General features: G+C 40.6%; 2 protein-coding genes across 3 annotated transcripts in view; one reads left to right on the top strand and one right to left on the bottom strand.

Annotated features, from left to right (window-relative positions):
- The first annotated feature begins 1,799 nt into the window (after nucleotides 1-1,799).
- On the top strand, nucleotides 1,800-6,996 carry bri3 (brain protein I3). The gene is made up of 3 exons (XM_005925455.3): nucleotides 1,800-2,401; nucleotides 3,389-3,497; nucleotides 5,667-6,996. The coding sequence occupies exons 1-3, from the start codon at nucleotides 2,248-2,250 to the stop codon at nucleotides 5,797-5,799; spliced, it is 396 nt and encodes a 131-aa protein (XP_005925517.1). The 5' UTR covers nucleotides 1,800-2,247; the 3' UTR covers nucleotides 5,800-6,996.
- Nucleotides 6,486-13,652, bottom strand: part of baiap2l1b (BAR/IMD domain containing adaptor protein 2 like 1b) — a 27,691-nt gene continuing 20,524 nt past the window's right edge. For both annotated transcript variants that reach the window (XM_005925453.3, XM_005925454.3), the window contains exons 12-14: nucleotides 12,804-13,023; nucleotides 8,003-8,049; nucleotides 6,486-7,916 (exon numbers count right to left, since the gene is read on the bottom strand). In XM_005925453.3, coding sequence (XP_005925515.1) covers nucleotides 7,844-7,916; nucleotides 8,003-8,049; nucleotides 12,804-13,023 — 340 coding nt within the window. In that variant the 3' untranslated portion in view covers nucleotides 6,486-7,843. The remainder of the gene's footprint in view (nucleotides 7,917-8,002; nucleotides 8,050-12,803; nucleotides 13,024-13,652) is intronic.

Here is a 13,652-nt window from a genome sequence, read left to right as displayed (position 1 = left end):
TGAAACACTATATTTCCTCACACTCTACTGCAGCTGAAAATCAGGGGTAGGGAACCACAAACAAATAGCTTGCTAGGGTGACTCCTTACTGATTAGTTAGCAAGTTAGCAAAGAGATCCTCTGCTCAGAGAACTGCAGTAATTTTTGAGGAGAGACAAGATTTGGAAGATGATGAAGAGTTTTCACAAGTCCTTTTGTCTTTTTTGGATAAGACAGTGCAGACAGATGTGTCTGGCCTACTCACAATGGCCTTAAAATATGAATGAAAAATGAAGTTTGAGTTTTGATAAATTAGCAGGTTAAATGTGTTACATTCAGATATATTCATAGATGCTAATCTGGAAGTGCTTCTAAGCCTTCATCTGGTCAACTTGACTGTTTTATTAGACCGGACATGGTCAGAGTTGCTTTCCCCTCACCATTATTGTCAACAGCTTTCTTTGCGAATTTGTTGCATGAGTTTATAACTGATAAATCACTGAAACTGGTTTACTTGCTAATGCTAGCTGTGTTTCCACACAGAGTGCAGATTCCAACTGATATTAGAGCACTGAAAGCAGAGCCATCGGCAGCTTGCCTTGAACATTGCTCTCCCACAGGTTTACCATGAAAGAACAGAGGTTTATCCAATGCGCATGCGGAAACCACCAGACAAAACCTTCTGGCCTCTCAGCTTTCCCAGCTCCAGTCATTGTTACCAGAAGATGGACACCACTGAAAAACAGAGAGGGCTACAGTTCCCTATGAGTAGAAAACAAGCCAGATTTCAACGACAATGGCCACAAGATGGCAGTAGAGTATAGACATAAACAGGCAAAGAGCTTCATGGAGGTGAGGTGCTGAGGAGCTGAGATGAAAGGAGGGAGTTTGCTTTATTAATGCATTTCTTTTAAAGATTTGCCCTGACATAGAGGACTCAAGTGCAAGACGTATACATGTGACACACACAAACACTTCAGAGAACTTCAGCTGAGATGAGAGAAAAAACTAATGTTAAGACAAGACCGATTAACCCCAAGAGGAGACTAGACACTGATGGAGAGAAACTCAGAAATCACAAAGAGCTGAAGACTAACTAAAACATACTTAATACAAGAAGCACTGAAAATTCAAAAATAAACAGCATTCTGCCCACAAACTAGAAAACACTGGGTCATAGACCCCGTACCATAACAATAAATTATTATATGTGTGCTGATTCAGTAACACAGGAATGTGCACCAGACTGGGCAACATAACAAAAGTATAAATACCACCCAAGAGTTGATGTTCCCATATAATATATTGATGCCCTTTGCTTACCAGGCATATGGTCACATGTGGCACCCACAATGCTAAACTTCAGGCTTCGAAACCCATTCTCAAAACTATCCTTTGCTACTTCCATATTGAATTTTCTTGCAATAACATTTCAACACATACATTTTTTTTAATAATCTGCTGATTATGACTGGTTGCCATTGCCAGGAATTTGCTAGATCGTTTAGATTTCTTCAGCACTCCTGTCCTCTGATTAAAGATGTGAACTCAATATTATGCAACGCTAGGTACTAATAAGGGCAGCAGTTATGTAAGTCACGGAGTAAACAGGTCTGGCTCAGACTCTGAGGCATGGAAACAACAGCCAATATGATGCAAACCATCCCTGAATTATGAGCAGAATATCACCAAATATCAACTGGTACCAGCAGATAATCGCTCTCTTTCTGTCAGTAAACTGCAGGCACTGCAGTGAGCTGCATGCAGCAAGACACACACGGCCTTTTATTTTTTTATGCGCTGTCGCTTTAAGAAGCCTTTCACTGCGCAGAGGCGCTTCAGCAGCTCATCACATGATTCTTCTCTTGTGACAATCCGAACAGAAAGGAAAAGCCTTTCCGACTTCCCGCTGAGTTTTGCTGAGCTGCGATGACAGATGACTGTTGTTTTGGTATCAGAGGACCAACTTTAAGGAGGGAAATGGAGTTGAGTTAACCATTACCAGTCACACTCAGATCATTCCCGTCTCTGAACTGGACGTTTGGGGTTGTTGCGCCGCCCGGGGGACAAAGTTGGCGCATGGAGAGGGACGAAGTTTCATTTTTGCGCAGCGTATTTTCTTTTATTTTGTCGCCACTGAGTGCTAGCGAACCTCCCGTAGCAACGAACGCCAAGTAGTTCGGTTTCGACCCCCTTTGTGTGCATGTTTGTGTGGCTGATTTGAGGTCAGACAACGAGACAAGTTGAGGACACGTTACGTCGGGCGAGATGGTGGACAGCAAACCTCTTCTCCAGGACAGACCGCCCGCCTACAACGCCGTCCCGGGTGCTTACGACTACGGCCCGCAGCAGCAGCAGCAGCACAACTATGGGGCCATCGCCGCTGCGGCCCCGCCGCCCTACGCGTACCCCGCTGGTCAAGGCAAGTAGTCCCATGTATTTCCCTCGTGTCCACGGTTAAAGCGCACACCGGAAAGTAAAGTAACTAACAAAATGTTAACCCACTTCCGTTTATGTTTAAAGGAAGTCTATTGTGGGCCTTTATATTCTATAAGTCTTTGTGCGCCACAGAGGTTTTTGGCTATAAAGGGAACTTTTCGTGAAACGTGAGAGACTTCGAGTTTCGTCAAAGACTAACCAGTTTCCTTCACAAGGCGCTCCAATGTTGCGCATGCGCTCTATGCGAAAAGATCTGGGTTAACCTGAATTTTTTCTCTCTTGTTTAAATTAGACAATATCCAGATTAAAGGAGTAATAATAAACAAATGCTGAGCTGCACAACTAGTCAGCAAATCACCTTCGATTGATAATTTTTTTTCTTAATGTATTTGGAATCAAAATCATCTAAAGATGTGAAAGTTTTGACATCCAGAAATAATTCTTCTAGAGCGGAGGAGCTATGCTGTTGTATGTCTTTGTACTGCGTGACTGCTGTACATGAAGTACAGGCACTCATCACCTGACTGTGATTGTATAAGGGCGGCATTCGAGGAAGCAATCCTGTGCTTAAATCAAGTTCTTGTAATTGCATGAAGCTTCCTGTTTACTGAACCACATGTGTTTGGTCTTCTCAACAGAGAAACTAGTCTGTCTTTTAAGCTTTATGGCACAGTTATCATAAATCAGCGATGTGTGTGTCTGTGTTTAGTTAAGCTTCAGTTTTCTCTGAATGGCAAACACTTCTGAGAATTCTGGGTATCGTGTCAAAGGTCATTGTCTCACTTTGTGGTCTGCAAAGTAAATATGGCTGAAGAGCGAAATCAGCAGCCCTCCAGTTAACACTCCTGTTGGTACTCAGGGCAGTTTTATTGCCGTCTACGTCAGTAATATCTGATTGTGTTGTTCGTGGTAATAAACACGGCCTTTGACCTGCATGTGACTTGTCTCACCTGCTTCTTTTAATCTGCAGGTTACCCAGCAGCCCAGATGCCCCCTGCTGTATCCCAGCAGCCCTACCCTGGGACATACGCCATCATCCAACCCTCTGTAGTGGTGGTGGGAGGCTGCCCTGCTTGCAGGTGAGGACATGGACGTGTTAGAGCGTGGATAAGGGAGATCTGATAAAAGCTGCTGTGTTGCTGTGTGGGATTCCTAGTTGTACACTGAGGAAGAAGACAGTAAAAAAACCAGCCGGTCCACTGATTATTCCCCAGATTAGCATGTGGAGTGTCATGTGCTCACCGTGGTTAACCTGGTTTCTGAGAACGGTTCCTTTTGAGGCTCAGTTATGGTCTGAATGCGCACGTCTTAAAACGTGTTTATCCCGTGCGGTTATTTTGCATTTCTATTTTCACTGGTCTGACACATCTCCCACCAGGCCTGAAGTCTTATCTAACTTTAAGAAGATATGACTTTCAGTTACGGCTGACGGTTTTATGTTGTTTTCACTGTGACTGAGAGTCAGGTGACTTCAGCCTCAGACATGTGATGGAGGCAAAGGTGACTGAAGCGCACAGTTCACATGAATATCAAATGGAAATGAGATGGACTCTGAATTTGAATAATAAAATGTACTGTATTTCATTTCTAGGGACTTAATTGTATAGTTTTAAATTTCTCAAGTTCAACAGGATTATTTATAAATTATTACTAAAATGAGAACGCAGTGGTTTCTGAAAGCTGTTGTTACCAGTCTGTTACGGGAAGTGAGATCCACACATTTATTAAACATAATCTAGAAAAAGGAGAACAAAATAAAATTGGGTACTAACCTAAAACCAGCATGTGACTGAAATTAGAAATGACTGCAGCACAACCAAAAGAGGCGGCTATCTTGAAGGGAAAGCAGCTCATATAAGCTCCAAAAACAGGCAAAGTCATTTTCTTTTAATAGATAAATTCTTAAGTTTCTGACTCATTTGAATGATTAGCAAATCAAATTCAAATCAGAATATTGCAAATAATAATAAAAAAGCGGTTCTGATGTGTTTTTTCTCAGCTTTCTCAGCTCTGCAACTTAGTGGAAGATGAAGTAATGTATTTGTATTTCAAGGAGATTGTGGTGTTACTTAAGTAGCTAAAAATGCCATAAATACTTAACAATAACTAATTTTCTTCTTCACTTTTTTTTTTTCTATTGAAAGTTTCTCCACTTCCTAAAATCAGAATGACGCACAGCTGTGCGGCACTTTATCATTTAAAAGTCGACATACAACCAAACATATTTAGTCTGCCAGCAGTATGTCGGACATTCGGAAGACTTTGAAAAACACTGACGCAGTTTTAGTCAGCATTTGTGGCCATGTTGCTGGGGTCAGCGACGGCCCGTTTCCTGGTAGCAGTGTCCAAATAAGTTGTGCAAACACCCATGACATGGCACATCGCGCGAGAGGTCAAACGGAAATGCAAGTTACTTTATTTTAGGAGCAATATAAAGGTTAAACACAGTTCACTGTCGCAGCAGGATCCAGAATTGAATATCAAATTTCCCAGAGGAACCCACCCGAGGGATTAATAAAGTTCTATCTAATTGAGAGGGAGACTGAATCTAACTGAATCTGAGACTCTGAGAAGCTACTTTGGAAAGCACCTGGTTTCATTCCTTCAGAGACTAGCTGAACGCGCTGCAGGGCCTCCAGCTGATTTACTGGCCCCACTGGTCGGTGCAGTGCAGTCATGGGACCAGCTCGGTGTTTACTGTCACTCTGCATAAAAGCTCTTCTGCTTTCCCGTTTCTTCTATTTTTATAGATTATCAATCTTTGTTTCTTCTTTTTTTCTTGTTATAAATCAAAGAGTCTAATAAGGGACGGCAATCTGACACTTTCTGTCTGATTGTTTGTTTCTAAGATTTTCCTTTGACTTTATTAGTTATAATATTGAACCAGATGAGTAAAGAGCTTCTGTTTCAAGAATGAGGTCAGACGCCAACTGAACAGTTTCCTCTTGATGACCGTTTAGCCCAAAACATCAGGCGCTGCTCGTACGAGAGGTAATTGGAGAGAGACGAGTGTTCTGAAAAATGTTGTTTGAAGCATGTGATGAAGGTCAGAACTCATCAGAAAATCCTCACAGAGGATAAAAAAATCAGATCGAGGCGTAGGTGTAGACTTGGCTGATAAGATAAATAAAATATTTTAAAGGCTGGAATCACTGCTTTGGCTCTAATGTATGTTGTAGATAAATAAACAGAGGTCCCATCCAAACAGTCCTCACTAATGCTTTCTGGTGTGTGTGTCTGTGTTACAGAGTTGGTGTCCTCGAGGATGACTTCACTTGCCTGGGGATCCTGTGTGCCATCTTCTTCTTCCCCTTGGGTATCCTCTTCTGCTTTGCACTGCGTCAGAGAAGGTGTCCCAATTGTGGCGCCACCTTTGGCTAGGGGGACCAAACTACAGCTCTCACATGCTTCCCATGCATATACACACACACACACACACACGCACACACACACACACAGATAATCTGGGATTTTCATTTTGTTTTCTTATCTTTTGTTAATATTGCACATTGCTGTTATGCCATTATGTTATATAAATATATGTATACAACAAATGACGTAGATATTACCATGATTTTCTATTAGAGGCATGTGTAGAAATGTGTTTTCATCCGCGAGCTGAGGATCTACTCTGACATGTGTCCAGCTGTTGTCAGTGCCTTCACTACATGCTGAGTGATCATTCGATTCCATCAGTCATGATTTCTTTCGACGATTTCGCTCTTTATCTGAGGATCTGAGCAGATTCCTTTGTTTTGCCAAGTCACATTTAATCAAGGCATATGTAGTTTTTGTTTTTGCCTGGCCCTTTTTTTGTGGGTTAACCTTGTGCTTAGTTCACATTGCACTCGAGATCTTTGATGAATTAGCTTTTTGTTTTTTGTTTTTCTAGGAAGTTCTTTTGCTCCTTATTTGTATCACGTGGAATGACACAGAACATGTTAGAGATGAATATAAATCCCTGGATATAAAGTGTTCCAGCTGAAACCCGAATCAGTGGACTTGAATTAGTTTTGTCTGTTTTTGTTTGTTGATATCATTTCTTGGGGCCATATTTGCACTGAACGTTTGTTTTCTTTTTTTCTTTTTTCTTTTCTGCTGAGTTGCGCTCTCCAGGGCCAATGCAGACCTCAGGTAGATATAATCTGAAATGCCCACGACTTTACAACCTCAACTGCGTAAGACTTCTTACTTTAAGAGGACACTCAAAGTCAAAGTGAAGACTACTCCTTTAAGAGTTACTTCAAGGAAGCATGCTGAATTTAAAAAAACTGAAGCAATCTATCAATGTGTATAATATCTGGATTTTCCCTCCGCGACAAGTCAACGTGCACCTTTCCTCCCAGCCAGACAATCAAGAATGTTCACGTCTCTGTATCTGCAGTATCACCCTGTCTACGTCTTCCATCGCAGCAAGATGTTATAAAACTGTCCCCCGACAGAAGAAAAGGATCTATAACTGGATGGGAGGGATTTAAACAAATATATCTTGCTTTAGAAAACACACTACGCACGCTGTAATGATTGAGGTTCTTACTTTTTATATGTTATTGTAATTAAAAATGAATACCATCTATATTTTGGACTTCTTGCCTTCTTTTCCCCTCCCAGATAAATGAATGCAGATGAAAAAGCATTTAAAGTCACTTTTTTTCCAGATCAACAAACAACAAACTGAAGAAATAGATCTTTATTTCCATACAGCAATTTCTGTTAAAGGGTGTAATTGGGTCAGGGGGAAAAGTGCACACACTGATGGTTTTATGTGTAGTCAATGAAGCACTGACTTCACAGATAATGTACGATGAGGTGATTGTAACATCTTGTATGGACAGTTTGAAGAATGCAACATTTTGCAGTAAGTATGAATGTGTTGTTAAGGCAGAAGTGCGGTCTCCACGCTCCCGTAGTTAAGCTAGATGGCTAAGGACAAAGCATCTGTTGTGCAAATGTATATACAAGAAGGTATATACACAAGAGGACAAGTCACTGTACCACATCGTATCAATATTAAGCATAAACAATCATCTGGACCCGAGGTTGAAATGCAGAGGTCCTGTACAGTACTTTCTTCCACTGTCCTATGGCAACAAATGATCTCTTAACAGTCATTTCTGTCAATGAACAAGCAACAACATAATTCCACTACTCTCTTTGACCGTTTTTATTCATTCATATCTTATGTGCAGGTCAGAATGTGGCAAGTATTTAACACCACAGAAGGGCAAAAATAGACATAGAAAATATATATATATATATATGTTTCATAAATATATGTGGATCTGTTCAGTAAACAAAATGGTCCCAAAGTACTTCCATATCAGAGTTTATTTTCATCCAGATCAGAAGCTGCTGGACAGTAAGATGACACAGGAAGTTTGACAAGGGTTTGTGGGAGTTGAGTGTGGGTGGAAATGCGGACAGATCAGATGACTGGCGCGGAGCGGTCGTTGGTGACAGTTGGACGGAGCCTGACTGTGGCGAAAGGGTTCCCTCCCCTGTGAAAAATGCAGCAGATGATGATGAGTTTACGTCCGAGTGACAGAAAAGCAAATCATCTCGCTCATGTTCTTATGCGACTTACGCGAGGAAAGCTGGCGGGGGTCTTGCGGTGCCATTAGGCTGACTCGCCTGTGGAGGAGAAACAGACATGTATACTGTCACATGCGAATCACGAGCCCAACCAAACACACAACCGTGACACATTTGCACTTTTAATGCCTCGGCGATTTATCGCCACGTTTGTATTTACACTCGTTTGATTTCTAGGAGAATTTAACACATATTTTCCACAGCTGAAGGATTGAACACACTGTACTGAAAACTATTTAATGCCTCATGCCACAAGACTGTGTGGGGAACCTGGATCTTCTGGAAATTCAAGTCTGTAGCACAATGAACCGTGCTAAGTTTTCTTATGACAAGCCATGGTGAATGCAAGTGTCTTAACAGGTGCTCTGTGCCTGGAAGGGTTCACCCATAAACTCCTTTAACAGATTTATAGCTGAATCATTACTCGCATCTAATAAAAATTTGGATCCTTATTAGATACTAACATATTTTTCTTAACATCACAAAACTCTTGGTTGCACATTTGTGACTTTTCATGAAAACAAACAACAAAAAAGTCATGATGATCACATTGGCAGTATAGAGAAAATGTACCTGAACCCCAGCTGCACAAATATTGTAAACACAAATGTTTATATGTTTTTAATAAGTTAAATGTGGTGACACATTTACTTACACTGCAGTTTGGAAAAAAACAAAACGAAACCAAAACCTTTAAACAAAACTCCATGTTGGGTGAACAATTATTATGGGAATAACTACCTATTTTGTGGGCCCTGGAAGTGCCCTTTAAAATATACACAACAAAAATAATATATTTTCCATAGCCTCGAAAAGTGATAGGTTGTTTTAATAAATAAGATCATGTTACACTACACAATTTACTGCTCACTATAAAGTAAAGGTAGCAGTAGTAATTGAGTTGTTTTACACAATAGTGGTTTTATAAACTGTAGCTTGTTTTTGTTCGTCTTCCTGGTAACATCCACTGTCCCGGATTTAACGTGCCTTCTGGCCTTCAATCTGCAGTACTCAACAGACTCCGCAAGAGGTCAGTAGTGGACCGATTGAGCGACATTGCTGACCAGGGCGCTTCAGTCTTGACACTGCCCATCTCATTTCCACAGAGGCCCAGCAGTTTCATAACTTGGTTACCTGGACTTCAAAAAGGATCAGCCTTTATTTAAAAGAAAAGTAATAATTTATCCTCTAAATAAGATTCTGTGGAACTTCCCTTAAACCAGGTCCTGGATTAAGGTTTAATATATCCAGCACTAACACAGAGTCACAATATGCTAGTAGACAACACAGAGTTCAGTCAGCTATGAGTATCGACTTCCCTGATACTCTTACAGTTCAACTTTCTCTGTAGATCTCAATCTTTCAGATCATATTCTCGCTTTTTCTGTATCTACACTCTATTCATTACTGTTAGTTGTCATCTTATCTCTCCCACACCCAAACAAACCAGTGAGGGTGCTTTTTTTAAACTGATAATGACAGAACATTCCAGAAATCCCACCTCCCCCTACATCTCTTGTCTTTTTCTCTCACCTTTCCTTGTCTAGACCAACCAACATCATTTAAAAACAGGCTTTGCTGATACAGACTCCAGTTTGTTGACATCAAGCAAGAGAAAGAATGTGGAAATACAATCAGGCTTTAAGCCATGGTGCTATGTTTTAAAAAAAAAAAAAAAAAAAAAAAGGAATTATGAACTAGCAGAGAGAAAAAAAATAACCCAGGAAAAACATCTAGTTTATACCAACAGTGCCAAGAAATTTATTCAGAAGTAATTACCTGAGATAACCACACAGACTGATGCAGTATGCATCATTATGGCAATAATATTCATGAATGTTCCAGCCCCAAGTTGCTAACTAACTTTACACGCATGCATAAACATGTGCGCACACCAACACACAACCTCAGCCGCCCATTTTTTCGCCGAGTATTATAATCTGCTGTAGCTGTAGAGAACTTTTTCCCACACGCGAGTCTATTCTGGGATCCTGCATATGTCTGTGTTTTGAAAAGTTATGGCAAGGGTTCGTGAGTCACTAGGAAGGAATAAACTTCCCTGGAAGTGAACCCTGTTTATCCTGGAACTGGTGGGAGACATGTAAAGCAGGAAGGAAAGGCACGAGGATGAAAAGATAAAGAGACAGATATGTGAGTGATGATTGAGTGAAAGAATGAAGGAATTGACAATGAGGGATAGTGGATATCGGGTTCACCCAGAGTGGAATTCCACCATAATGCAGAGCCAGGATGTAGACTGATACAACTGACAATGGACACACACTAACATTTGGTCCCACTAGTGTAAGTCAGCCTGAGGCCCTGACCAAAGTGACTGGTTAATAATAAATGCAGTCAAGGAGGAGAAGAGTATCTCCATTTGCCACCTGACCTTTAAGTGGGTCAAACATCAACCTAACAGAATAGCCACGGCGGCTGTGTTTATTTTGTTTGTGTTTTGTTTGCTTGCCTCATCTTCCATGTCCAGTTGTGGTCAGAAGTTACACTCATCATGCGCATTAATGTCATGAACATTTTAGGCTTTTAATGATTTCTTTCAGCTTCTGGAACTGGTGGAATAGTTGTACAACACATTTGACAACTTTAAAAACAAGAGTTGGGTGAAAAAAAGCTGGGGTTTATTTTGGATCATCTCTAATCAACAGGCTCAAATATATACATACACCCACTTCATCTTTTAATAAGTGGTGGTGAAAGTTCTATGATAACTTGACATGGTTTCGGCGTATTAAGTTAGGGATTATGATTGACTACAACTGTTGTGTCTTTGGAGCATTACAAGAATTTGTTTGACAGCACTCATTAGATTGACCAATACTTGGAACAATGGGAAAAGCTAAGGACATCAAAACTGACTGAGAGGGTGCCGACCAAGAAAGAAGCCTCTGCTCCAAAATCAAAAGCTTCAGGCTTGACTGCCCACATGGACAAGCCAAATACTTCTGCAAAATGTTTTTATGATCAAAATTGAGCTATGTGGCCACAATAACAAATCTAAGATATCTGTACTTTGTGCTTCCAGAAAGACCTTCCCAATGGTTAAGGTCAGATAACTTATGGATGATGCATAAATGATGGGTCTTTGCCAGGAAATCAGTCTAAATAAATGCTACAAAAAAAGAGTGGAAAAATATCTAATATCAAAATTATACAACCAAACACTTTTGATGGTCATTTTTAGAAAATCAACACAAAACAAAACAAAAAAACCCAAGAAATGTGTTCACAGGTTTGAACTTAAGTCACTGCAGATCTATTCTGAAGGGACGACTCAATAAGAAATCTTGTGAAATCGGTCACACAAGTAAAGTCAAGACGTTTAGGACCTTTGAAAGCAAGCTACAGTTAAGGTTAAAGTAAACATGACTGTGTGTGAATATTCAATACATGTTGAGCAGATATTTTTCTGTGTATGTGCAGGTTTGAATTCTATGTTTTGCATTGTAAACAAACGTGAAGGTGCAGGAAAAGAAATATGTGCAAAGTCCATATCCAACTGTGGCTGACCAATATGAAAGGTTAAGTGCACAATTTATCTTGACAAGCAATGTCAGAGAGGTGTAGTAAAGATGGTTGTAGAGCATATACAGAGCTTGTGTAAGTCATTGTGCAGACGAGTCATGCGCATTTAACCCGTACATACCACAATGCATTTACATCCAACCAGCAGACGGGAACAAAAAGGCCTTCCTAGAACCAAACCACAATTTGCCTGCCATTTTGCATGGCATGCAAATGTAAGAACATTGGCAAGGTAAGAAATAAAACTCTCAGAGATGGATGAAATAATATTAATATTTTAAAAAACATTGTCTGCATACAAAAGCTTCTGGCAAAGCATGGCATGTGTGCACCATCACCCTAGATGATAAAACCTAATTTTCAATTCAATGTGAATGCCTCTTACTAGAGCAGCCTCACCCAGAGACCCATCATCAGCACCCTGGAGATTATCCTAACAATAACAATCATTACAGCTGTGTTCTGCTCACCCACAAAAAACAGTGAAGGTGAGTCGTGGGACTACAACTTTGGACACAAAGTCAGTTTTTAGACTCAGTATTTACTTTATTTCCTCAGAACACCAAGGTGCATATTCAAAATGCATTTCAGGTTGTGGATATTTTTAGCATCTATTACTACTTATCCTGTTTAGACTTATGCTGTGAGAGGATGTGCATCAGAACCTACATTTGCAGTAACTAAATAAACTTTATACATGCGTCTCTCAACCCGGAAATAGGAAAGTCTCTAATTTTTTAATTTTATTTTGCTGGCACACATACGTTGTCTTAAAAATAAGACTAAATATTAGGAAAATAATCCCATACTTTACACTTTTTGAAAAGCTCAAAAGTGTAAAACTGTCCTCGAGTCCTAACAATTACATTTTTTCCCCCTTCATTGTCTACGTCAGTCGACACTCGCACTATATTAAAGTGTGGTCAGGTTTCCAGGACACACATGAAAAGCTCATCTGACACCACCTACATACACACGCACTGTCACTGGCAGTAAAAACAGTTGAGGGTACAGCAGCCTTTATGCAGCAGGTATAAGGTGAGATGTAGCCTCATAGTGCCAGTCATATCACAACATGATGACAGTATGCTGGCAGAAGAAAGCTGGTCAAACTCTTCGCAGACCTGATCTAAGATCAAATCAGTTGCTTTTTTAAGTCACGCCTTAAGTCTACCAGACTCTGTGTTTCTCTTTTTAAAACACCAACATGTCAGACAAAGAAGAGCGCACAAACCAAATCGCCAACTGACCGTGCTGTGATCAGACGAGGAGGCTACAGAGGGCGTGGGGGAGTGATGGTGATTGCTATTTGTGGTGATGGTGCCGGCAGACGAGGTGTTGTGGTCTGTGCTGCGTTGCGGAATGTTGCTGTAATCTGCTGGGGGGAGAACCATGGTTGCCTCGTCTGTTTCCGTGTCCTGGTGGTGGAGGTTAACCACACTTCTGCTGCGGTACGGGGCGGCGGGCTCACTGGAGAGGAAGAGGAGGGCAGTATAAGAGATGGTAAAAGAAAGATGGTCAAAGAAATGAAGCAGCTACATAATAAAACTCATCACAAGTGAGTCTCCAGGCATGTGAGTATTGCATTTTAATTTTTAGCGGCTGCATCATGGGTTAGGGTTACCAGCTTAAATGTTGACGTTAAACGATACAGATTGAATGTGGCTAATTGAAATTCCTAATATGGACAAAAGAAGAGGGATGCAGATGTCTGTGTGTTCTGTCCCCAGGTTCTGGTTATAGTTTAAATTTTCACTTTCCGGGAGTGGTGGTAGTAGTTGGCTGGCAGCCTCTCTGTGGGAGGTGCCGCACATTAAGATCTAATAAATTAATCCAACAGGGATTAGTCTCTTTGAAGAAAAAGCCTGGAGTCGACTCTGAACCTTTTCTCTCTCTCTTTCATCAGCAGCAAAATCTATTCATCAGCAAACAGCATCCTGTTTCCTGATATTTTGCTGGGCTCGCGTGAAAAGTATCATTTTTGATTCATTAAATAAAAGAAAGGAAAGAAAAAGGGCTCCACATGAATCATTTGATCACAAATTACTTAAATTTTATCAGAGGCTTTGAAACATTTATTACGTCAGGAACAACACAAG

The sequence above is a fragment of the Haplochromis burtoni genome, unplaced genomic scaffold (assembly GCF_018398535.1).
Source record: "Haplochromis burtoni strain Fernald_Lab_line unplaced genomic scaffold, NCSU_Asbu1 Contig_81, whole genome shotgun sequence".
NCBI lineage: Eukaryota > Metazoa > Chordata > Actinopteri > Cichliformes > Cichlidae > Haplochromis > Haplochromis burtoni.
This window is presented reverse-complemented; position numbering and strand designations above follow the sequence as displayed.